The sequence below is a fragment of the Camelina sativa genome, chromosome 14 (assembly GCF_000633955.1).
Source record: "Camelina sativa cultivar DH55 chromosome 14, Cs, whole genome shotgun sequence".
NCBI classification, from domain to species: Eukaryota; Viridiplantae; Streptophyta; class Magnoliopsida; order Brassicales; family Brassicaceae; genus Camelina; species Camelina sativa.
In genome coordinates this window covers 11,893,831-11,918,831 of record NC_025698.1, presented here as the reverse complement: position 1 = coordinate 11,918,831, position 25,001 = coordinate 11,893,831, and the positions used below count along the sequence as shown (strand labels likewise).

General features: G+C 34.4%; 2 protein-coding genes and 1 long non-coding RNA gene across 4 annotated transcripts; all 3 read left to right on the top strand.

Annotated features, from left to right (window-relative positions):
- On the top strand, window positions 8,037-24,651 carry LOC104776526 (MLP-like protein 423). Of its 2 annotated transcripts, XM_019235677.1 has the most exons (3): window positions 8,037-8,288; window positions 8,623-8,867; window positions 24,593-24,651. In XM_019235677.1, exons 1-3 carry the CDS (start codon window positions 8,102-8,104, stop codon window positions 24,623-24,625), a joined length of 465 nt encoding a protein of 154 aa, XP_019091222.1. In that variant the 5' UTR covers window positions 8,037-8,101; the 3' UTR covers window positions 24,626-24,651. The 2 variants fall into 2 exon arrangements, with proteins under 2 accessions (XP_019091222.1, XP_010460171.1); XM_010461869.2 differs by lacking the exon at window positions 24,593-24,651 and having other exon boundaries at window positions 8,623-9,064.
- On the top strand, window positions 10,671-11,469 carry LOC104741092 (uncharacterized protein At1g24010-like). Its single transcript, XM_010461870.2, has 2 exons — window positions 10,671-10,807; window positions 10,916-11,469. The coding sequence occupies exons 1-2, from the start codon at window positions 10,705-10,707 to the stop codon at window positions 11,254-11,256; spliced, it is 444 nt and encodes a 147-aa protein (XP_010460172.1). The 5' UTR covers window positions 10,671-10,704; the 3' UTR covers window positions 11,257-11,469.
- Window positions 12,421-13,429, top strand: LOC104741093. The gene is made up of 3 exons (XR_760276.2): window positions 12,421-12,606; window positions 12,702-12,986; window positions 13,078-13,429. It is a non-coding gene; the product is annotated as an uncharacterized LOC104741093 (long non-coding RNA).

Here is a 25,001-nt window from a genome sequence, read left to right as displayed (position 1 = left end):
GTTTTAAACAATATTAATAATGTAAAAACATAATTATCAAAAAAATTACAAAAATTAAAAGTTTTTAAATAATTATAAGGAAATTACATATATATATATATATAATTCAAAATTATAACATTATATACTTATTTTAAATTTTAAGTTATTAATTCTACAAAAAAATAGAAATAGGATTAAGAAAATATACAGTTAATTATTAATTATAAATTTTGTAAATACTCACTTCTATATAAACATAGATTGTCTCATACTTTTCATCTAACAAAATAATTTATTCAAAAATATTGCTTTCAACTTTGTTCTATTGGTAAAAGTTTTTTAATAGAAAGATAAATTTTTCTTATTTTTTAAACCAAAAATTTCTCATACTTTCTCCTTTTTCAGTTTGTAATAGGCAAGATTAATATATTGATCCAAAAAGATGAATATATGCGTTTTCTTTTTTGAATACTATGTATTTAAAAATTTAATGTAGTATTTTTAGAATTTTTTATTTAAATTTTCTTTTCANAAGGTTCTCTCCATGGTGGAGGAGGTTGGACGCAAGGTTTTCTCCATAAGGAAAGAGGGATGAANATAATTTTCTATTGCTTTATTTATGTCAAATTAATTTTCTTCTATTTTTTCAACATTGATTGGTTGGTCATAGACCGTTTTTGTGCAACCATAATTGCTACCATTCATTCAATCTCAAAGGGAGATAAAGAGTAGAAGCTCATCAACCTAATGGTTAGATAAAATAGGCTAATCAAACACAAACTTACAACAAACATAGATAAATAGATTGGAAAAACATAAATTGTTGTTGATAGATCTATTGGAGTTCAGAGACTGTGACATCCTGGTTTACGAATAGGTTTAAAAGAATTGATTTGGCCACCGATGTCACCAAACTACACTTATCTTTTCAATTAAGGGTCCTGAGAGAACTCTAGAGTTAGGCGTGCTTGAGCTGGAGTAGTTTCAGCATAGGTGACATTTTGGGAAGTGATTGTCGGAACTGTGCGAGTGAGGACAAAATATAGAAAAAGATCATATGGTGATTTATAAGGGTAAATATTTAAAGCTTTCCGGACGTAACAAACTGACCGTCGGATATGGGTGGGCTAGAAGTAGACGTGGGGTCCACTGAGAAAGGTGGTCCCATGGATTGGGAGTGGACATAGGCTCACTAAGCAAGGTGGCATTCAAGGCGTTCTAGAGAAAAAAGGCTACATCATAGTGTATCAAAGACACTTCCACGAATAAATTGGAAAATTTAACATTAGTTACTATCAAAAGATTTTATGATGTTAGAAAATGGTCTTTAGTTTCATTGATTGTCGGAGCAAGCCATTTTGAGATAGCTAAAAGACGTGAACATGTTCTCTCTACACATGAGGAGGGCAGAGCCGAGGTTCTCTCTATGGTGGAGGACGTTTGACGCAAGATTATCTTCTCTAGGGAGGAATGTGGAGGAGATTGGACGCAAGGTTAAAGGTAGAGCCAAGGTTCTCTCCATGGTGGAGGAGGTTGGACGCAAGGTTTTCTCCATAAGGAAAGAGGGATGAACTGAGATTCTCTCTATGGTTGGTCATACACTATTGTGATGTTACATCATTGATTAATATATTATGTAATATATTTTTTATTCGAAATGTTTTTTGAGCCAATAATTTTAGTAATTAAAAAAACTATGCAAAAGTGAAAGTAAAAAAATATATAATAGTTGGCTTAATGTGTTCATACAGACATTTTCTAGGTGGTGGTAAAGAATATATTTGTAACATACAATATATTTAGGTGTAAAAAATACGCTTTTAATGGTAACATACATAAAAGATTTGTCAATGAATATAAATCAGTATATTATAGCAAAAATAAAACTTATAAATAACGTTATTTATAAAATTCCTGCACATCGGGTGGGTCCTTATCTAGTATTACAAGAAAAAGACCCTTACTTTTTATATAAGATAAAAAAAAATTATTGTGAAAATTAANTTTCATTGATTGTCGGAGCAAGCCATTTTGAGATAGCTAAAAGACGTGAACATGTTCTCTCTACACATGAGGAGGGCAGAGCCGAGGTTCTCTCTATGGTGGAGGACGTTTGACGCAAGATTATCTTCTCTAGGGAGGAATGTGGAGGAGATTGGACGCAAGGTTAAAGGTAGAGCCAAGGTTCTCTCCATGGTGGAGGAGGTTGGACGCAAGGTTTTCTCCATAAGGAAAGAGGGATGAACTGAGATTCTCTCTATGGTTGGTCATACACTATTGTGATGTTACATCATTGATTAATATATTATGTAATATATTTTTTATTCGAAATGTTTTTTGAGCCAATAATTTTAGTAATTAAAAAAACTATGCAAAAGTGAAAGTAAAAAAATATATAATAGTTGGCTTAATGTGTTCATACAGACATTTTCTAGGTGGTGGTAAAGAATATATTTGTAACATACAATATATTTAGGTGTAAAAAATACGCTTTTAATGGTAACATACATAAAAGATTTGTCAATGAATATAAATCAGTATATTATAGCAAAAATAAAACTTATAAATAACGTTATTTATAAAATTCCTGCACATCGGGTGGGTCCTTATCTAGTATTACAAGAAAAAGACCCTTACTTTTTATATAAGATAAAAAAAAATTATTGTGAAAATTAAACAATTAGTTACTGTTTCTAAAAAAATGTAAATACTCACCTTTACATAAAGAAAAATATTATTGATGTAAAAAAAAAATAGATCGTCTCATATTTTTTCTACCAATCAAATAATTTATTCAAAAGACTGCTATTGTAATATATATGATAGGAGTATGTAAGATTAACTTATGCGTTTTTGTAACTATAAAAATGTTAAAGTGAAGAGACATATAATGAGTTATTTAATGCGTTCATAAAGACAATTTGTTGATAGTAGTTAAGACTAAAGAGTATATTTTAACAGTAAAATATATTTGTGTGTACAAATAAACTTTTAGTGGTAATGTAGACAGTAGATTTGTAAATGGATATACATTAGTGTATTATTGCAAAAAAAAAACAATTATTTTCTATAACTAAGTTTTTCTTTTTAATTTTATACATTGTTTTTACTTACGAAAAGAATTAAATATATATTCTTTGTTAAATTTCATTTAATTTTAATACTTTTGAACTCATCTACAACTATTTTTTCTAACTAAAAGTGTATCTATTTTTTTTTTCAACCAAACAATAAATTAAAAGGAATTTTTTCGGTTAGTTGTCCAAGCCAGAGGGAAGGGGTTTACAAAAGAAACTTCAGAGATAAGAGAATGCAAACCACGAACAAGACAATCCACCTTCGAATTTGTCGCATGCGGGATCCAAGAGATGGAAAATAGTAGAAAAAACTCCAGCGAATTAAACTCATCGAGCAAGTTGGAGAAGGATGGCCAATATTCAGGGGAATGCACCATAGTAAGTAACTCAGCACGTATCCGCTCCATAGCCCACAACAACGCTTCAAACTCTGAATGCAGGGGGGAGAGGCTCCGTCTTAAACACTTGGCCCCCAAGAACAAGGTTCGCTCCTCACCAACGCAATACCACCAGCCCAATCATGAATGCTCATTGGTTGCTTTCCAAGAACCATTAATTTGACAACAAGGTGAAGAAACCTGGACATCCGAGGACGGAGATGGAGCCGACATGACCGCCGTAAAAGATAGCGCCTTTTCCCAGGCTAACTTATCGCCCAAAGCCTAAGCAATTATATCATTTGTCTCGATCTCTAAACCTTAAAAACAAAATTATTTATAACCTTACAGATTGCTCATAAAAATCATGGTAATTGAAGAAGTTGATCAGGATCATCCTGTTGAGAGACATCCCTCCAAAAAACAAAATCCAAATTTGAGTATACCGAATCATATGAAAAACTCTCTGATTAGACCGGAGTCAGAGATAAATCCTAAACTTCCCACGAGTGAGGGCATTCAAAAAAAATATGATTAATAGTCTCAACCGCAAAGTCGCACCTTTTACACCAGATATTTATGTTGGACACCTCGGTGTATCTAATTACTTTTATAGATAGTTTTTACTTACTAAAAATACTTACTTTATATTCTTGGTTAAATTTTATTTTATTTTAAAAACTCTAAATCTGCACATCGGGCGGGTCCTAATCTAGTATAAGTATATTTTGTAAGAAAACCTATAATTTTCTTAAAAGCAATCTTAGTATTATAAATAGGTTTTCACCCGCGGTACACCGTGGGACTAAATTATAATCTAATGTATTGTAAATAATAATTTTAATTTATTTAGTTTTCAAATTCCCAATTAATTAAATTTTATCTAATTAATTTATAATTTTGTTTAGAATGTTTTTTCTTCTTCTTACGTTTTATACAGTTTATAAACTAATTATATTAAATTTGTTACTAGATAGAATATAAATTTTTAAAACACTTAGTTTTGTTTTCTATAAATAAACAGAGGTATATGTCTATATGGTATGTTAGTGTATATTTTTATGTGTATACAATTTTTTTTTTTAGAATATTAAGAATGTGTTGTAGTATGTGTAATATTAAATAATTTATAAGTTAATTTTACAAATCTATAGTATATGAAATAAACTAATAGTTTTAGTGTTGGTTCTATAGTCCAAACCCGCAATGCTAGGCGGATCACGCAACATGTTCAAAGATTTTTAATCCGCAAAAACTCATCATATGAAACCCGTGAAAGTAAAATATAGTATGTGAGACTAAAAGTTACTTTTTATCAAATCAGTTTTTTTTAATTTTTAAAGAACAATACCTATTCACTCACCTCCTCATAAAATAAAAAAAATAAAATCTGTATATATTTACAGTTATGTTTGTTACCTTTTAAAACACTTAGTTTCTATAATAAAAAAAATATAAGTAGAGTTAATTGTGTTTCTTAAATTAAATTTTTAATGTGAATGGCATGGCTGTAAATAAGTGCCAACTTAAGGATTTATTTTATAAATAAGTGCCAACTTCAGGATTTTGTAAGGCAACCAAGGTGGAGTGTGAGGAGGTGCTAAACTGTCTGACTTTATATGAGAGAGCTTCCGGTCAGATGATTAACTTTGCTAAATCCGCAATCACCTTTGGGAGTAAGGCCACTGTTGAAACGAAAGATCTAGTCAAGAACATACTGGGGATAACTGAAGAAGGAGGCTTTGGGTCGTATCTAGGATTACCAAAATGCTTTAGTGGTTCCAAACAGGCTCTTTTAGCTTTTATAGGAGATAAGTTGAAAGGTAGACTCCATAGTTGGTTTGCTAAATCCCTCTCGCTGGGAGTTAAGGAAGTGCTGCTTAAATCCATTGCAATGGCTCTGCCAGTATATGCGATGTCCTGGTTCCGGTAGAGTAAGAATCTTTGTAGGAAAATAACCAGTGCGATGACTGAATTCTGGTGGAGTTACTGCGAAGGACAAAGGAAAATTGCTTGGGTGGCGTGGAAAAAGTTATGCACAACCAAAAGTGAGGGAGGTCTAGGGTTCAAAGACTTAAGTGATTTCAACCAGGCTTTGCTCGCTAAACAGTCCTGGCGTATGCTGAACAACCGACTTCCCTGGTGGCAAGATTCTATAAGAGTCGTTATTTTTGGAAAAAATCGATCCTGGATTGTGGGATTGGTTCTCGCCCGTCTTATGCTTGGCATAGCATCATTCATGGTCGAGAACTGCTGAAGAAGGGTTTACTTAAAGTGATTGGTGATGGTAGATAGACATTGGTTTGGCAAGAGAAGTGGTTACAAGAGAAACATCCTCGGGCTCCATACCGCTTCCAAACTTTCTTTGATGTCGGGTTGAAGGTCGCGGACTTGAGAGACCCGATGAGTGGTCAATGGGATGTCTCCAAAGTGAATGAACTGTTTTGCCCATTAGATGCAGCACAAATCTTGACAATGAAGCTAAGGGTGGGGAGAGAGGATCGTTATATATGGCCATATAATAAGGCAGGGGCATATTCAATTAAAAGTGGGTATTGGTTGCTACGAACCTTACCTACATTATATGAAACAAAGTCGGAGGAGGTGGTTAGATCCAACAAACTAAAAGCAGAGATTTGGAGGATAAAGACGGTCCCCAAGATTAAAATGTTTATGTGGAGAATGCTCTCTAGAGCTCTAGCAGTGACAGACAGGTTAACTTCAAGAGGGATTGTAATGGACTTGCGCTGCTTAGTTTGTGGTTGCCAGGTCGAGAATATCGGACACACGATTTTCGGGTGCCATGTAGCTCGACAAGCCTTCGCTTTAGCTAATATCCCGGTTCCTATGGGAGGTTTCTCTGACCTCCATGTTGAGAAAAACTGGGAACATCTCATGGAGATGATAAAAGATTCAGGGGTTCCGGATGAGAGACTTGTCATCCCTTGGTTGCTCTGGCACATATGGAAATACAGGAATGTTGTGGTCTTTCAGGATAAACAGGGTGATGTCCATGAACTCGTTACAAAATCATTTCAAGCCGCTTTGCAGTGGAAAGAGGCCCAGATGAGTGAGGAGCAGTTGGTAGCTTCATGGAGTAGAAAGGGTGAGATCATAGAGCGTAGGTGGTGAAGTGTAATATTGCACTTTCGTGGGTAAATTCCTCCTCTATGTTTGGTGGGGCGTGGATTGTAAGAGATGAGTATGGGCAAGTGCTTTTCCATGCGAGAGACGCATTCTCACGTACGGACTCAGTTTGTGGTGCTGGTTTGCGTTGTGTGCTCTGGTCCATGGAAGCTCTACGGAATCTACAGTTATAGTGGGTGGTGCTGGCCATTGATAGCGCACAGGTTGCGGAGGCGATCACCAGTCCTCATGAATGGCCCCACTTCTGTTTTATGCTAGAGGAAATCCTTCATTGGTGCTCTGGTTTCGTTTATTGGGAGGTCCTTCAGGTGGGATGAGCTGCTAATCGTGTTGCTTCAGCCATTGCGAAAAGTGTGACACGGGATGGCATATTCCACTCGTACCTGGCATTAGGAGGTCCTTCTTGGCTCCAAGATCAAATTGCCGCAGATAATTGAAGGTCTTTTTGTAGGTGTCCTGCATTTCACAGTGTTTGGAGAGCTTTCTGGCTTCACTATCAAGCACTTGCAGTGCTCCGGTCCCTTATGTTTTGGGTTGTTTAGTTTTCTCATGTTGCTGTCTTTTCAAAACTTTCCTTTGTTATCAAACGATCAAAAAAAAAAATGTCTCAAAAAATGTATATATAGATTATCTTGTCAAATCCTAGGATACTGTAACTTTAACGTATCCAATTATATATTCAAAATTTGGGTGAACTTTTTGCTTCAAAGTTCAAATAGACATGATGACTCATCTGTAGAATTTTGTTTGTCGTTTCTATTTTATGATTGCAGAGTGGTTGCCGTTTTATACCAACGGAAGACAACAACATGCTGTTCCTAGTAGAACAGGGAAATAAAAGTACCTAACGATGAGGATGAGATTGTTTCGGCTTATATTGCACCGAACCATGCCACCAAGGCACCAAGAAGATCATTTTAGAAAGTTAATAGCAGATATTTCAGATCTTTATCATTAAGAATTTTTTATTCTTATGAAAATAAATTTGCAATCAAGTTGTTAAATGTTTGTATAACGTAACTGAGTGACGTGACTCCTCCGCATTTACTGATTTATTTGATCATACATTATTTAGAACCAATTATTCAATCTCATCAGGGTTCACATTGGTCCACAGTTATTATGAGAGGTCATAAATGAGATCCCCGGCCCTCATATGTAAAATGTGGTACTTCATTTACTTGGTTCATAGTTCTTTTGTTGAAGGCACAAAAGAAAGTTGGAGGCAATGGTAATCACATGCCACAAAACACAGTCGACGTCATATATTTAGACTACCTACCCAATTTATTATTTGATTCATCCACCTCATTGAGTGGTTGACACAGCAAATGAAGATATTTATAAGCTTTGGGTTAGTTGTATAGGTTGCTCCACATAGTAAATGCAAATTTTCATATCACTAAAGGCTTCAAAACTTCTCTCTATATATAGACACGATGAGTTGTATTAAAAAAATCATTCAAAGACATACATAATACTTGAGTTTAAATTTTCTTTTCTTCTTAAACTAGGAAAATGGGATTGACTGGTGTTCTTCATGTGGAGGTTGAAGTTAAGTCTCCGGCTGAAAAGTTCTGGGTAGCCCTTGGCGACGGCATCAATTTCTTTCCCAAAGCTTTCCCTAATGACTACAAAACCATTCAAGTTCTTGCTGGCGATGGGAATGCTCCTGGCTCCATTCGCCTCATTACTTATGGAGAAGGTACATTGTCTCGTTCTATATATCTTTAATTTGTAACCATTCATTACTTATGTTTCGAATAATTTCAAGAACCATAAACCTTTGTCGCACCCAAGATTGAGTACTTCATTCAAGAAGACATTTATTTTTCAAAAGACCAAGTGTGGTTCTAGATCGGAAGAGATGTATGTAATAAAGATTTTAATAAGATAGAACCATCCATATCATGCTTAATGGGCTATAAGCCTATAACTCAGCGTAGTTACACCCTAGATGATATATGTTTCACCCTCTCACCATAAAATTATTCAAAATATGTTAACTTGTTAATTTCTACTTTTACCCGTATATATAGGATCTCCACTGGTGAAGATATCGGCTGAGAGGATCGAAGAAGTGGATTTGGAGAACAAAAGCATGTCGTACAGCATCATCGGCGGCGAAATGATGGAGTACTACAAAACGTTCAAAGGAACGATCACAGTTATTCCTAAGGACGGTGGAAGCCTTCTGAAATGGTCTGGTGAGTTTGAGAAGACCAGCCATGAGATCGCTGACCCACACGTCATCAAGGACTTTGCTGTCAAGAACTTCAAAGAGATAGATGAATATCTCCTTAAGCAAAGCGCTTAAAAGTTGAATCTTTAAAATATATAAGTGTGGTTCTATCGCGGGTCTCTATATTATCTAAGTAAGAAGTTAAATAAAGTGGATCCTCTTCATGAGTTATCCTTATTTATGATTGCACGGTTTGGTTTCCGGAGTATATTATATAGACACGCCAGGTGTTTACAATATATGCCCATGAATTTTATTATATCATTACGTAGTATTTGAACAATACTAGAGAGGTTTATAAATTATAAACCATATTTTATAAGGAAAAAAAAAATAAACCACTTCTTAAAGAATGAAAAATAAAAATAAACCGTATCTTAAAAAAGTTTTTTTATTCAAATTAAATATAGGAGAAGAACAAGGTCAAAATAATAAGCTTTTTACAAAAGCCAAATTTGAAAGAAAAAAAGTCGAATCGAACAATTGAAGAGTCGTTAATGAGTAATGACTTAATGTGGTTTGAGTTTGACGGTCGAGCAGGAGCAAAGACATTCGGATCGATGGAGACGACTTGCCATCATGCATGCAATGATCAACAACATTATTTATTGCTTTGCTACTTGGACTCGGATGAAGAATCAATATTCAATTTAGTGGCTCAACATCCAGTATATCAATTCATTATTGATTTTTTAAATCATGTTTGATCTGTTTTTTTTTTTCTTTTAAAATCTAATATAATATTTAGGCATTGAATGGCAGTAGATTTTACAATAGTTTCTAGACTTTGTTTTTCAAAAGTCTATTTTTTTCCATTCAAGTTTTTAGCCAAAATAGATTTATTTAAAAATAGTCACCATTTAAAAACCAACAACCATTCATGGTCTTAGTCCCATGTAGTAGTAGGTACATTCTAACAAATTCATTTTGCAGAAAAGCAAAGTTTTTTGCGAGAGAGATAAGAAGTGGGGACAGATATTTCATAAACGGGTCATGATCATCGCACCACCTAATGTATTGCCATTTTGAGTTAAGAGATATAGTTACATAGATAAATCACTTTTTCTAAGATAAATCACTTTTTTTTTGTTGTTAAGTTTTCATGAATTGAAAAATATCTCAAATACAACTTAAACAAATTTTGCAAAAACAAAAGATCATTAATTCAGAAAAACAATCCACAATACCATGTACTAATGAATAAATTACTCTTTTTCCAGTCTCTAGTCAATTAGAAATATTAATTTAAACTAATAAATCATATGCTTTCGAAATATCTATTTGGTATTAGTCCATATCCATATTATTTTCGAAAAATGGAGAATTCCCTAAAAGGAAGGATTCGTAATTGATTTTGCAGTATTTTAAGTTTAAAACCAATTTTAATTATTTAAATATACTGTGTATTTCATTTTTAGTTTGTTAATGGTTATTTAGTCTTATATATTGATCATTTGGTTTTCTATTGGAAAGTTGAAAAAACAAAACTTATGATATTTTGTGAATTCCCCATTGAAAATGTTCGATTACAAGCCATCAATGTGGTAGAAAAAAAAAACAAATTTGGTCTGCACAATTTATATAATCTCCCATGCATAATGATATAAATTATTTAATTAATTGTTCATTAGCAGAATGCAATGGTTTTCACCAAAGAAAAATAAAGCAGAATGCAAATTGTTATTAGCTTGGCTTTTAAGCTTTGCTCAAATTTATAAAGAATCCAGAAGATGGTGACAGTTAGCTAAAACCATAAACAGTAATAACTATTGTAAAATTTTCGTCAAACTCTTTCTATATATAAAGACCTTCATTGAGAAGATTATTATCAAACCCACATAACAAAATATACTAAGAGAAAAAAATATATATATTGAGAATGACACTAGGAGGATATATCTCTATTGAGTTTGATATCAAGTCTCCGGCGTATAGATTCTGTCAAGGTTACATGAAGATAGCGAAAACCACAAGACACCAACGTAACTATATATTTCCCATTACACATACAAAAACATATGTTAATTCATAATTCAATTAATATTTCTTGATTACAACTCTAATTGCTATATTATATGTTTTCACCAAAGTTTCGACTGAGGAGGTAGAGGTTGATCTACCTTCGGAGAAGAAAAAGGTTCGGCTAAGAATGGAGGGCTTTCAGATCTCAGAGTTGTTCAAGGCGATCACAACACCTTTCATCAGCTGTACTGTTGATCCTGAAGAGGCCAAGTCGAGAAACCCGGATAACTACAAGAAGCTCGAAGGAACCATGAGCGTCATTCACACGGAAGGTAATGACGGTGGCCGAGCATTCTGGACCGTAGAGTATGAGAAAGTTAGCGATGACATCAAGGACCCACGTTTCATCGTCGACACTACTGCAAGATACTTTCAGGCGATGGATGAGAGAATCTTTAGAACGATCTGAAATAGTCAAACAGAGTACATGCGACTTCATATATATAGTTTATATATTGATCATACAGTTTATAATAATTTATGATGATTGATACTAGTTATCGTTTAATAATGGTTGGCATTTAGCAAGGATTTGCTCTTGAAGCTTTCAAGATGCATAATTAATATATTGATCTGCATATTATTGTTGTATCGACGATATATTCTAATAAAAAGGATGATTTATTAATCCATGTTTTATTATTCGGTAAGGGACATATGTGAATTGTGCAATGTAAATTAATCGTTTATGGTTTAAGTTAATTTGGTTATGCACAAATATTTTTCCATGTAAATTCACTTTTTCAACATACTAAGTTACTAACAGTTGGTGAGAGTCATGAACACATCACACCCTAATGTATTGTCATTTTTAGTTGAGATTGATGAACACAACAATTACACAAACCCTCACCTAACAGAACAATCGTTTTTACTCACTCATCAGTTTCCTCATACTTATACTTTAAAAAAAAAAAAGGTTTTGAAGGAGATTGAAGATTCAGTAACATACTTTATGCTTAGTTCGAGTTAACAATATAGTGCATGTAATGTTTTATTAGTAATTCACTATTTGATACCATTGAGGTTTTATTTATTATTATTATTCCAGTTAATCGCTATAAGATAAAATAACTAAACAAGTTCGAAATCGGGTTGCTAAATAATATGTGACTCAATTTATGTAAGTTGAGTGACGTGTGCTTATCTATTTGTATTTATTCCACAACATTCACTAGTCATGTCTTAGTTCATAACGTTCACATGGGTTGATAATCGTATACTATAAAAGACAAAAACACAAAACGCGTTTTGTGTTACATGAAGCTCATAGAGCAAGAGTCATTTAAGAAGAATTTTACTAGTGATCATATATTTCTAAAAATGTATCTCAAAGCAAAATAATTTACGTAAAGCACTTGCTTGATTGAGTTAACAATACACAAACTAGGCCGTTGAAATCAATGTGGTCTGCAAATTTTATTTCCTCCTATGTACCACATTCGTCTGCAAATCAATGTGGTCTGCAATTCAAATACTGAAGCTTTAGGTTAGTTTTAAAAAGATTCCACAGAGTGAAAAAGTTAGATGGGTGGGGTTAGGTGATTTTATTTAATGTAATTGTCATAAACCTCTGTCTTTCTATATAACCACATTCATTATAGTGAGAAGGTTATTATCAAACCCACACATAACATAGACTTCAAAAACAAAAACAAAAAATAGAGAATGGCACTAAACGAATCTACTCATGAGTTTGACATGAAGTCTCAGGCGGACGACCTGTTTAAAGATTTCATGAAAGGATTAAAAGACAATGGTAAGTCTTCAACAGTATTACATACATCTTATTAATTGATTAATCTGCTAACTATTTTTTCGACTAAACCTTTAATTTCTATGTTTCAACATAAGATAAAGTGGAGATCGAGGCTGAGGATTGGGAGAAAAGAGAAATTACGATAAATGTGACCAGCAATGATTTTTTGAGGAAGTACAAAGTAACCGTCACCATGACTCCTAGAGATGACGATGATGGCAGCCGTGTGAAATGGACCGGCAAGATCGAGAAGATTCCCGATGACATCCACGTCGATCCACACATCTCCATCAACACAAATCCCAGAACTTATGATGTTTATCGTTAGTATCCGGCAGAAGAATTGTTTAAAGCTTTCATGGAAGCAGTAAAAGATGATGGTAACTCTTCTACATTTCATACATCCCATTGATTCCTAATCACTATGTTTTCTCGATTAAATCCCTAATCACTATGTTTTCACTGTAAAAGATGAGGTGGAGATCGAGGCTGAGGATTGGACGAATAGGAAAACCACGGTAAAACTCATCTCCAGTTATATCTTGAGGAACTACAAGACGCTCAAAATAACCATCGTCGTTACGCCTTCGGAAGATGGTGATGGTAGCCACTTGAAATGGACCGTGTTCAAAAAGATTTCTGATGACAGCGATGACCCATATCTAGTCATCAACACAGCTGCTTATATCATCCAGATGATCGATGCCAAAACCCTTAAATAAAATATGTCCTAACTTGCAAGGTTCGTCTACATTGCGAAACGTCGTCTAAATAAACTGGCATACATATATTTCTTCAATAAACGTTTGGTATTTTGGGGATGTACGGACTCGATCGTATAGCTATATTATAATGAATATCTATTGGCATATTATTGTTGGACCGAATGATTATAATTTTTCACAACTGGGTGAGCTAATTGGCGCGGCTTATGCAACTTGTTTGCTTAATAAAGATATATTCTCATGTTCTCCTTTACCTTAAAAAATTATGGAGAAGGCAACTTAACCTAACCAAGTTAGCTACTTATTGTAAATATTTATCGTTGGTCCCTCTTGACAAAAAAAAAAAAATTAAATTTAAAAAACAGCACTAATTGATGTATCAAAATAAAACTAGGCTTTTTTACGGAAAGGTTTGTAGAGGCAAGTCATGTATACTAGAAATTATGAATATTTTTTTTAATAGAAGATATATACATTAATATTTAGTAATGGTTAAGATCCAAAAATTTTATTCGAAATCTAAAACAAAAGTCTCAATATAAACTATTCAATTTAACATTCTATAGATCTCTTCAAGGATTGTTTATCGTATGTATAGTTTTTATTTGTTAGAAATTCCTTAAAATGCCAATTTATATGATATCCAAAACTACCAAAACACCTCCACAATTTTCAAAACTACCACAAAAAATTTGAATTAGTAAGAGTTGGTCAAAGTTCAATAAGAGTTCAAAAGTATAAAGAGCTTTAGTATTTTATTTTAATAGAAAAATGATCTAGAGAACAAGGTAAGGTGAAAGAACCATGGTCTTCTAGCTTTTTTGGGATAATCATCTTCTGAATAACAGCCTTGCATTCATGAATAACCCCACCTATGTCATGCACTACCCTCTCATCTTCCAGAGCCTTAGCTTGAGCTCATTTAGCTATCTCCTCCTTCTCTTTGGTATTTTCTATTACCAAATCAGTTAAAAACTTTTGATATTGAGGCACAAGTGCAAATGCATCAAGCAAAGGCATCCTAAATTCAATCTCCTTGACTTGGTTTTCGAACATAGCTTTATACTTCTCAGTAAGCTGCTTCTTAAACCTCACTGGAAATGGTAGAGGTGGCTTGTATGGTGGAGGAATGAATCTCACAGGTTTATCCTTAGGAGCAGCGGGTTATTTAGTAGCTTCAAGATCAGATTGATTGGCTAACTTAATTGGATCCTTGAGCACTTCGACAAGATCCTTTATCTGAACTTCATATTGAAGAAAATCCTCCCCATCTAAACTCTCATTGTCCTCAGTGAGCTGTACATCTACAACTTGGGAGGTGATGGCATGGATAGTAGCATAGTCGTTGGGGTTTTGAACTGCTTTTCCAGGTAGTTGGCCAGTTGTTGGGGTAGAAGTAGAAACAGTCTTGCCTTCCATATACTTCATCTTGGAGTTAAGAGTTTCAAACTTGACATTCAGATCATTGTAAGAACATTCCATCCGCTGACTGAGTTCATCAAACTTCTTAGCAGTATCAAGAGAACAACTAGCATGACCTTGAAGAAGTTGTTGCATCATGTACTTCATTTCTTGATCTGGAGCTTGAGTAGGTTGAACTTGTTGAGGTGAAAATCCTGGTGGTGGTCTGGAAGGAGCTTGATAACCTTGTTGGAACTGTTGCTTAGGCATGCATCCTTGATTGTAAGGAACAAAAGGTTTTTGCGGACCTTGTTGTTGCTGCTGAGGAGGGTACACCTGATCTTGTGGATTTGCAACATTTGTGCTCCGGTAAGACAAATTGGGGTTCATCTTGTAGGGGTTGTAACATTTGTTGTATCCACCCTGATTCTGAACATAGCTGATCTCCTCAGTCTGCTCGTCCTCCCCATCTGGAACTTGGAAAAGGTCATCCTCAGATACGAAGTGGACGCTCCTCTGCTGGCTTAGCAAGATACAGTCAAGCTTCTCATTGACATTTTTGAGGTCCTTCTTGTATTTCTCTTCAGACCCAGCGTCGCCGCGAACTGTGCGGTCATAGTCCTCATTGTAGTTGCCGTCAGACTGAGCGAGATTCTCAACCAGTTGTCATCCTTCATCAACCTCTTTGTTCAGGAAATTACCGTTAGAAGCAGTGTCAAGCAGCATACGTATCTTTGGTAGTACACCACAGTAGAGAGTGCTCAGCAGTGACTCGTTGCTGAAACCATGGTGTGGACACTGGCTGTGGTAACCCTTGAAACGCTCTCAGGCTTCACAGAATGATTCTGAGCTCTTCTGAGTAAAGCTACAAATCTCATTCCTGAGATGGGCTGTTCTGGAGTTGGAGAAGAACTTGGCCAAGAATGCTTTCTAGCAACCATCCCAAGTTGTGATTGATCCCTTGGGAAGGTTTTTCTCCCATTGATGAGCTTTGTCTCCCAACGAGAATGGGAAGAGGCGCAACTTGTAACCATCCTCACTCACGTCGTTGATCTTGGTGAGACTGCACAGACGGTCGAACTCGTCCAACTGGTTGAGTGGATCCTCCATAGGCAACCCGTGAAACTTGTTTCCTTGGATCATGGAGATCAGACCACTCTTGATTTCGAAGTTGTTGTTCTGCACGGCGGGAGGGACGATTCCATCACGCTGGGTATGAGTGTTCGGTGCATCCCCAACACCAATGTTTCGCGGTCCCGAATGTGGTACATTCGGTTGTTCCATTGTGACGGGTGCGGGATGATCAGTGAGTTGACGAGCTTGTCGTGGTCTTTGTAACTGGTTGATATCGTCGATAGCAGGAAGGAGGTTCTGATGGCCTCTTGATCTGGTGTGCATGCAACGTTGCAATCAACAGGTTCCTGGGATGCAAAACAAACAAGCAGACAACCAAAACAAGTCAGTACTCAGAATGATAAGTGGGATAGAACTTAATCTTGCAAAACTTGAAATCTTAAATGTAGCAAAACGAATCCCAAACGGCAACGGCACCAAATTGATACTAGGATTTTGTGTGTCTATCCTAGCACGTTCAATTAACCTTATGCAGTTGTAATACTTAAGGTGTCAATCCAGTTGGGAAACTTTACTAACAATTAAGATGCAATCAAGATTTCACAAGTCAAGCCAATTTAAAGAGAGTGTTTTTATCTAACAATCCTAGAATGATCAGAATGCAAAACGGAAATGTGTTCTAGAACTGGAAATGTGAATGTATGACAAGAAGCAAAAATGAATGAAAACAGAAACGAGTCTAAGCATGGACTAAACAACAAGGATCGAAACAGTCTCAGGAATGCAATAAAAATCAGAAAGAANCAAAAGATAAAAGTCCTAAGGATGGGAGTAATTGATGTCGGTGGAGTATCCTAGTCTACAGAATGTTTAACATACCACAAGCAAACTATCCCTAAACAATGAACATCACTTCTTAGCTAATCCAATCTCTTGACAAAAGCTACTCAAACTCAACCACTTCCAAACCTAGCTCTCGCTAGAGAAACATGATCAAGCATGGCATGAAAAACAAGTTCATTCACGTCAACAAACATCCTAGACAACTAATCTCTTAGGCTAGGAACGTAAGTCTCTGGCACTAGTTGGTCAGACATTTCATCAAACACCTTTTGGGTGTGGAAATGTCTAAGACCTAGTTCCAATTGATCAGAGAGAAACTAGTATTTCTAACTCTAGTCCAGAAGGGATCATACAAATCAAAGCTTAAACACCCTACATCCTAAGATCCTCCACCTAATCTATCCCATCCTCAAGAACTACCACACTACTCAGATCCGAAAATCATCATCAAGGATGCAAACCCAGAAAACATTGAAAGAAGCATTCTTAGATAGGTAAAAATGAGATGAACAACTTGTAAAAGAAATCAAATGCAAATACTCAATAAACTCCAAGATGTCGGATTACAAAGTCTCAGAACGTATATGGTGGCTAGGTAAAACCTTTAAGAAAAGAACAAAATGAAAACGAGATAAAAAATAAGATGTCTCAGCAAAGACTTAACAAAGTATTTATATATAGTAGTCCAACATAGAAAGCCCTAAAACTTAAAACGACAAAGTAAAGCGTCGGTTCGGTAATCTCCTGAAGCGTGTGAAACCAAACGTCTTTCTTCTTGACATGTGTGATCGAGTCCGTGCGCGTCGAATAGAATGCAATGTCATCATGGCTCGGACGGACGCTGGGGAGCATGGCTCGGACGGACGCGCTAGGGAGCATGGCTCGGACAGACGCGCTGGGGAGCATGGCTCGATTGGACGCGCTGGGGAGCATGGCTCGGACGGATGCGCTGGGGAGCATGGCTCGATCGGATGCGCTTCCAACATCTCCTCAATACCTGAAATACTCCAAAATGCACAATGTATGCAAGGATGATGCAAAAACTACCTAGACATGCAAAATGCAAAGAAAAGACTAGAAAATGATGCAAACCAATGAGTTATCCTAGCTAAATTAATGATAAATATCTGCTAAGGAGAGACAAAATATAGACATATCAGTAATACTCAGTTTTTTCATGCTTCTGCAAAGTCAAGATATGCAAAAAACAGAATGATCTCCATTCTTGATGGTCAAGGAAATTTATGTCGGGGGGACAAAGAGATTGGTGAGCATGCGCAAGAGTTTTTTACTCAAGTTTACTCTACCAATGATCACCATGTCACCCCTGAAGAATTTGCTGATTTCACCCCAACTATAACCAATGACATTAATGTCAGTTTAACGAGAGACTTCAGTGATAGAGAAATATATGATGCAGTATGTCTAATAGGGGATGATAGAGGACCTGGTCCAGATGGACTTACAGCACGTTTTTACAAGCAGTGTTGGGACACGGTAGGACACCATGTAATTCAGGAAGTAAAGTCTTTCTTCAGAACTGCAACATTGAAACCGAGTATCAATCACACAAATATTTGTATGATTCCGAAGATAGAGAATCCAAAGACTCTTTCTGACTGATATATCATGATTTTTGTGGTTTTTAACCATGATATAAGGAGTCTTTTAGAGTCTTTTGATGTGTTTTTAGGTTCTTTGAGAGTCTTTACAGGTTTTCTAGGATTTTGGCATGGATGGAGCAAAGTAGAGCAATTTGGATCATTTTGGAGCATAAATCTTAAAGAATCAATTTGGACTCGGATCAAAGAAATGGCATCGATCGACACCACTTAGGAGCATCGATCGACACCCTCTTCAGCCGATGAAGAATCACAAATTTGGAAGTTTTAGAAAGTTGCCCGAAGTTTTCCATATTTGCAACACAAGTCCCTGACGTGTTTTAGGACATATAAATAGTATTTTTTGGGTTTTGCAAACTTTTAAGTTATTTTCTAATAAGTATTATTTTTCTGGAGCCCTGTGAGATTTTGAGAGCTTTGGAGAGAGAGAACTGCTTTGAGAGAAGAATATTTGAACTCCCTTTTACTCTTTTAATTTCAATTGCTTATTATTCAGAATTATGTCTTGTTCTTCATTAAATATGTCTGAGTAGTTTGCTTGTTAGGTTTAGGGTTTTTCACAGGGATTTTATGGTTTATTAGATCTGTTTATTTTGGATTCATTATCTTTCTAGATCTTAATCATAGGTTGTTCTTAATGCTAGATCTTTGATTAGTCATATGGATTTAGATCTTAGGATTATTAATTGATATGAGAATATAATTGATTTTCCTGATAAAACATTTTGATGAGCAAAATTATTTCTTGCAAAGAGATTTGATTTAGTAATTTTGTGAACTTATCTAAACCTGTTTTTAAAGCTGATTTTTAACCTAGAATTTTACAAAGAGATTTGGATTTTCTGGTTTTAAATTTAGATAATATTTGCAGTGAAAACTGATTTTTTTGACGAAAGAGTTTAGAGTTCTAGATCTGTTCTTAATTGCTTGAATCCTAATTATTTCTTGATTTAATAATTTGTAATTTCCTGAGAAATTCCCAAGGCCTAGCTTCTTGATCTTCTGAATTTACAACAGTTTAATTTAATATTTTGCATTGATTTTCTCAATTTAAATTATCTTGTTTAGCGTAATTCATAAAACTCTATAATTTATTGTGTAGACTTGAGTCCTTGTGGAATTCGACCCCCAAGTACTGCAGTGACCTCTTAATTTGAGAGAGTAGCTCTAGGGATTAATTTGAGCTTATCACTGACTATCGACCAATAGCTTTTTGCAATGTCCTATACAAAATAATTTCCAAATGTTTGGTCCAGCGTTTAAAACCACACCTAAATGGCATTGTTTCTGAATCACAAGCTGCTTTCATCCCGGGACGCATCATACAGGACAATATCATGATAGCTCATGAATTGATGCATTCACTGAAAGTTCGAAAACGAGTTTCACAAACCTATATGGCAGTAAAGACGGATGTTAGCAAAGCATACGATCGTGTTGAGTGGAATTTTTTACAAACAATTTTGCAGCTATTTGGCTTTTGCGATCAATGGATAGCTTGGATAATGGCAACAGTTAAATCGGTAAACTACTATGTTCTAATAAATGGTGTTCCTTATGGCAAGATTAGACCAGAACGAGGAATAAGGCAGGGTGACCCCCTATCACCATACCTATTTATACTCTGTTCTAACATTTTAAGCCATTTAATCACTTCAAGTGCAAAAGATGGAGATATAAAAGGAATCAATATGAAATGGTGTACCAAGAATCACTCATCTACAATTTGCGGATGATTCACTATTCTTTTGTCAAGCCAATAGACGGAATTGTCAAGCCTTAAGGGATGTTTTTGATGTGTATGAATATTATTCAGGTCAGCAAATAAACCCATCAAAATCAGTCATCACTTTTGGATCTCGAGTATATGGTGCAACTCAGGATAGACTAAAGGCTCTACTAAGTATACCAAATCATGGTGGAGGAGGAAAATACTTAGGTCTTCCTGAACAGTTTGGGAGAAAAAAGAAAGAAATGTTCACTTATATTATAGACCGAGTGAGAAGGAGAACGTCTCATTGGAGTGTCAAATCCTTATCTCCCGCAGGGAAAGAGATAATGATGAAATCAGTTGCAGTCTCCATGCCCGTATATGCTATGTCGTGTTTTAAATTACCAAAAGGAGTCACTTCAGACATAGAAACTTTACTAATGAATTTTTGGTGGGAACGAAAAGCTAATCAGAGAGGTGTTCCTTGGATATCATGGAGCAGACTAAAATACTCAAAAAAGGAAGGTGGACTAGGTTTCAGAGATTTAGAAAAGTTCAATGATGCTATGTTGGCCAAACAAGCGTGGAGACTTTTGAAATTTCCTAATTCTCTCTTTGGTAGAGTCATGAAAGCACGTTATTATTCATATGGCCAGATTTTGGATGCAAAAGAACGAAAAAATCAATCTTATGGATGGTTTTCTTTACTAAATGGACTGGACTTGATAAAGAAAGGCACTCGTTTTTTGATTGGAAATGGTAAGATGATTCGCTTGGGTATAGATAATGTCTTGGAGAGTATGCCATCCCGAGAGGTAAGAACAATTGATCCTAACTGCAACCTGACCTTAGATGTGTTGATAAAAAAGACGGGAAGTTATCGTACTTGGGATACACAACAAGTAGACACCATTGTGAACCCGGCTGATTGTGCAGATATCAAAAAAGTGTATATATCTCAGGTTGAAACAGAGGACAGATTAATCTAGAACTATACACTCTCTGGAGAATACACAGTAAAATCAGGTTACTGGTTTCTTACTCATAACCCTTTTGACCCAAATCCTGTACCAAATATTCCTCATGGTTAGATTGAATTAAAGAACAGAATTTGGAAATTACAAATATTACCAAAAATCAAACACTTCTTATGGAGGGTTCTCTCTAGAGCTTTACCAACAACAACCCGCTTACGTACTAGAGGTATGTGCATTCCTGCTATCTGTCTAAGATGTAACCACGAGGATGAGACCATTCTCCATGCCTTGTTCACATGTCCTTTTGCACGAATGGTTTGGAATATGTCGGGCATTTCAACACAATACATCAGTCAATTGCATACGGATGTGGAACTTTCTATTCAAACGATTCTTAATATACAGACACATGAAAATAACACTCATGACTCCCTCTTGCCCTTCTGGATATTGTGGCGGATATAGAAAGCTAGGAATTTACTAGTCTTTGAAGGATTTTGGGAAGGACCTACAGTCACGATTTTAAAAGCTCACGTTGATACAAGAGACTGGATTAATAACCCTTTACTCTTTGGAAGTCCCAATTGCAACAATTTGATGCCAAACATACTTTCTTGGTCACCTCCTATTTTTCCGATGATAAAATGTAACTTTGATGCAGCTTTTAATAGTCATAGTCATGTCTCAACAGGCGGATGGATAATCAGAAACCATTAGGGGGATCCTCTGGTTTGGGGAGCATCAAAATTACTACCTTCCAATTCAGCTTTAGAAGCAGAAGCAAAAGCTCTTTTACTGGCCCTCCGACATACTTGGATTCGGGGTTATACTTCGGCAATCTTTGAAGGTGATTATGAGACACTTGTAAAGCTAGTCAACGGACAAAAGAAAAATGCTTCTATTTCAAACTTGCTACGAGACATACAGTTTTAGAGATCAAAATTTCAATTATGTGATTGTATATTTATAAAGAGATCATCTAATTCAGCTGCTCATTCTTTAGCAAACTTTGGTTGACAGGATGTTGAATACTTTGTCGAATCTGTAACAAAGCCTATTTGGCTATTACAACAACTTTGTAATGTTTAAGTTTAAATCAATATATTTTCCTTGAGAAAAAAAAAAAAGCAGATGCAATAAATTAGCACCACAGAGAAAAATATTCTTCCGCGTAGATATCCATTCTACTTTAACAGACTCATTTGTCATTACGAGCAAATACCAATTAGTGAGTAGTAAAGTAATATACTTTTAACAGACTCGTTAGTCATTATGAGCAAATACCAATTAGTGAGTAATAAAGTAATATACTTTAACAGACTCGTTAGTCTATTCAATGAATATTCTCGTTAACAGACTCATTAGACTCGTTAGTCAGACTCAAGCATTGTACATAATGAATTTCCTTTATTACATTATGAAGAAATACCAATTAGTGAGTCTAACGAGTCTGTTACTCACCGCACACTCAAGCATTGTCTTTAATCTCATATCCAACGAAGCAATCACATTTGTTTAGGCTCATACAGTAATTATCATAGTTACTCTTCAAAAATTTTGAGAAACCTTTATAAATTTTGTTTTTTAAAAAAAATTTGTGCTTAGAAATATATTTTTTTTGTTAGTTATTTTAATTTTATTTCATTAGTCTTTTAAATTTTTCATGTGAAACTATTGGAAATTAAAAAAACCAAAGAAAAACACTAAAAACGTGATAGTTTTTTAAAAAAATCTCCATTTTTCTTTTCCAAAAAATATCCCCTTAAAAAAGGTTCGTTTATAAGGCATCAACTAGGCAAAGAAAACTCCCATATACAATACTAGAAAGTTATCCACGCGATGCATGGGTTAAAAAATCAAATATTTTGTATGTAAAATAGTATTTTCATTAAATTATATATGAAATGTAAATGATATTATTTAAATATGCCTTGAAAAGAATTTAAATACTGTATATACATTTATAAGTTTATAATTATGAAGTGGGCTAATAGAAGGACAAATTTCACAAAATGCATAGAAATAAGTTTTGGTTTTAAATTTAGCACATCATTTCTAAAATTCTAAAATACTAAAATAGCATAATGCTTTTAATCTTATACTCTAAATACCAAATCATATCTCTTCAAAATTATACCGTAAATGTAAAATAGAAAATTCAAACAAAAAAAATATAGATAACTATTGGAAAGGGTGTAAGGTTTTTTTAGCATAATAACGGATGTAATAAGGGTTACAGGAAAATAGACATGAGGTATGATTGGTAACTCAAAAAATACCAATGCGATATAAAAGTAGTTTTGCTTTTGTACAGGTTAATCTACTTGTTAATTTATACTACTTTTAACGATTAACATATATCTACGTATATTTACGATAAATTATTTATTTCAGTATCATTATTTATCTAGAACCTTATGCATGCATATATATCGATCATTCATACAGTTTATGGTAATTTATGATGATAGTCATTGTTCAAGTAAGAAATTCATCTCCACCGTTTACAAAATATTAAATAAAAGTAAATATGGACCTATCCAATTTGGTTGTTTTGTTATCTAAATTAAAAGTACATTGTTTCACTCTATCTTAATTTGTAACCATTCATTACTCATGATTCGAATAATTTCCTAAATGGCAAAATTGAATGGACAGAGAACCATAAATGTGGTCGCACTCAATCAGATTAAGTACTTCATTCGAGAAGACATTTATTTTTCAAAAAACCAAGTGTGGAAGAAATGTATATATCAAAGACTTTAATAAGATAACCATCCATGTCATGTCCCTTAATGGGCTATTATGTACTATCCCGCGGAAAACCGCGGACTGAACTTTTTTTTATAAAAATTTGTAATAATTTATTTTGTTATTATGTTATTTATAATGGTTTGTGATTAAAAATTTGTTGCTTATATGATAATTTTTGTATTTTAAAAATGTTTGTTGAAAACCTGTCAATAAAACATTTGCATGTAATGAATAAAATTATTTAAACCTTTGTGAAATCTTTGCTATAGTTATGAAGTAAGTAAAAAAATATAACTAACATGTAAAAAAAAAATTATCTGTTAGTTTTTTTTAAGTACAAATTACAGTAGTTTTGATTCTAACAGATTTTTGTTTATTTTTCTACAATTTATTTTATTTGATGTTTCCTCTATTTTCGTTTTTTTAATTAAAAATATTTATTTAATTAATTATTTAATCTTACTTAAGTTTTTCTAATGGCAATTGAATGTAATTTTTTACACATTTTAAGGTTAGTTTTATATTTGTACTTCTCAATTAATATAGTACGATAATTTAGCGTAATTAAACCCTAGATGATCTATGTTTCACTCTCTCACCATAAAATTATTCAAAATATGTTAACCATGTTAATTTCTACTTTTACCTGTATATATAGGATCTCCACTGGTGAAGATATCGGATGAGAGGATCGAAGCAGTGGATTTGGAGAACAAAAGCATGTTGTACAGCATCATCGGTGGCAAAATGATGGAGTACTACAAAACATTCGAAGGAACCATCACAGTTATTCCTAAGGACGGTGGAAGCCTTCTGAAATGGTATGAGATCGCTGACCCACATGTCATCAAGGACTTTGCTGTCAAGAACTTCAAAGAGATAGACGAATATCTCCTTAAGCAAAGCACTTAAAAGTTGAATCTTTAAGATATATAAGTGTGGGTCTCTATAAAACTTATCTAAGTACAAAGTTTAATAAAATGGATCCTCATGAGTTATCCTTATTTATGATTGTTGAGTTTGGTTTTCGGAGTATATTATATAGAGACAGGTCACGTATTTACAATATATGCCCATGAATATTATTATATCAGTACGTAGTATTTGAACGATACTTTATAAATTATAAACCGTATTTTATAAGAAAAATAAGTAAACCGCTTCCTCAACAAAGAAAAATAAAAAATAAACCGTAACTAATTAATGTATATATTAAAGACTTTAATAAGAAAACCATCCATGTCATGTCCCTTAATGATCTATGTTTCACTCTCTCACCATAAAATTA

Bases quoted from the DNA above. Each gene is read 5' to 3' on its own strand.
- LOC104776526 (XM_019235677.1), top strand. From the start codon at position 8,102: ATGGGATTGACTGGTGTTCTTCATGTGGAGGTTGAAGTTAAGTCTCCG. The intron at 8,289-8,622 runs GTACATTGTCTC...CCGTATATATAG, and splicing joins CCTCATTACTTATGGAGAAG to GATCTCCACTGGTGAAGATA. The intron at 8,868-24,592 runs ATAGATGAATAT...AACTTCAAAGAG, and splicing joins CTGTCAAGAACTTCAAAGAG to ATAGACGAATATCTCCTTAA.
- LOC104741092 (XM_010461870.2), top strand. From the start codon at position 10,705: ATGACACTAGGAGGATATATCTCTATTGAGTTTGATATCAAGTCTCCG. The intron at 10,808-10,915 runs GTAACTATATAT...TTTTCACCAAAG, and splicing joins GAAAACCACAAGACACCAAC to TTTCGACTGAGGAGGTAGAG.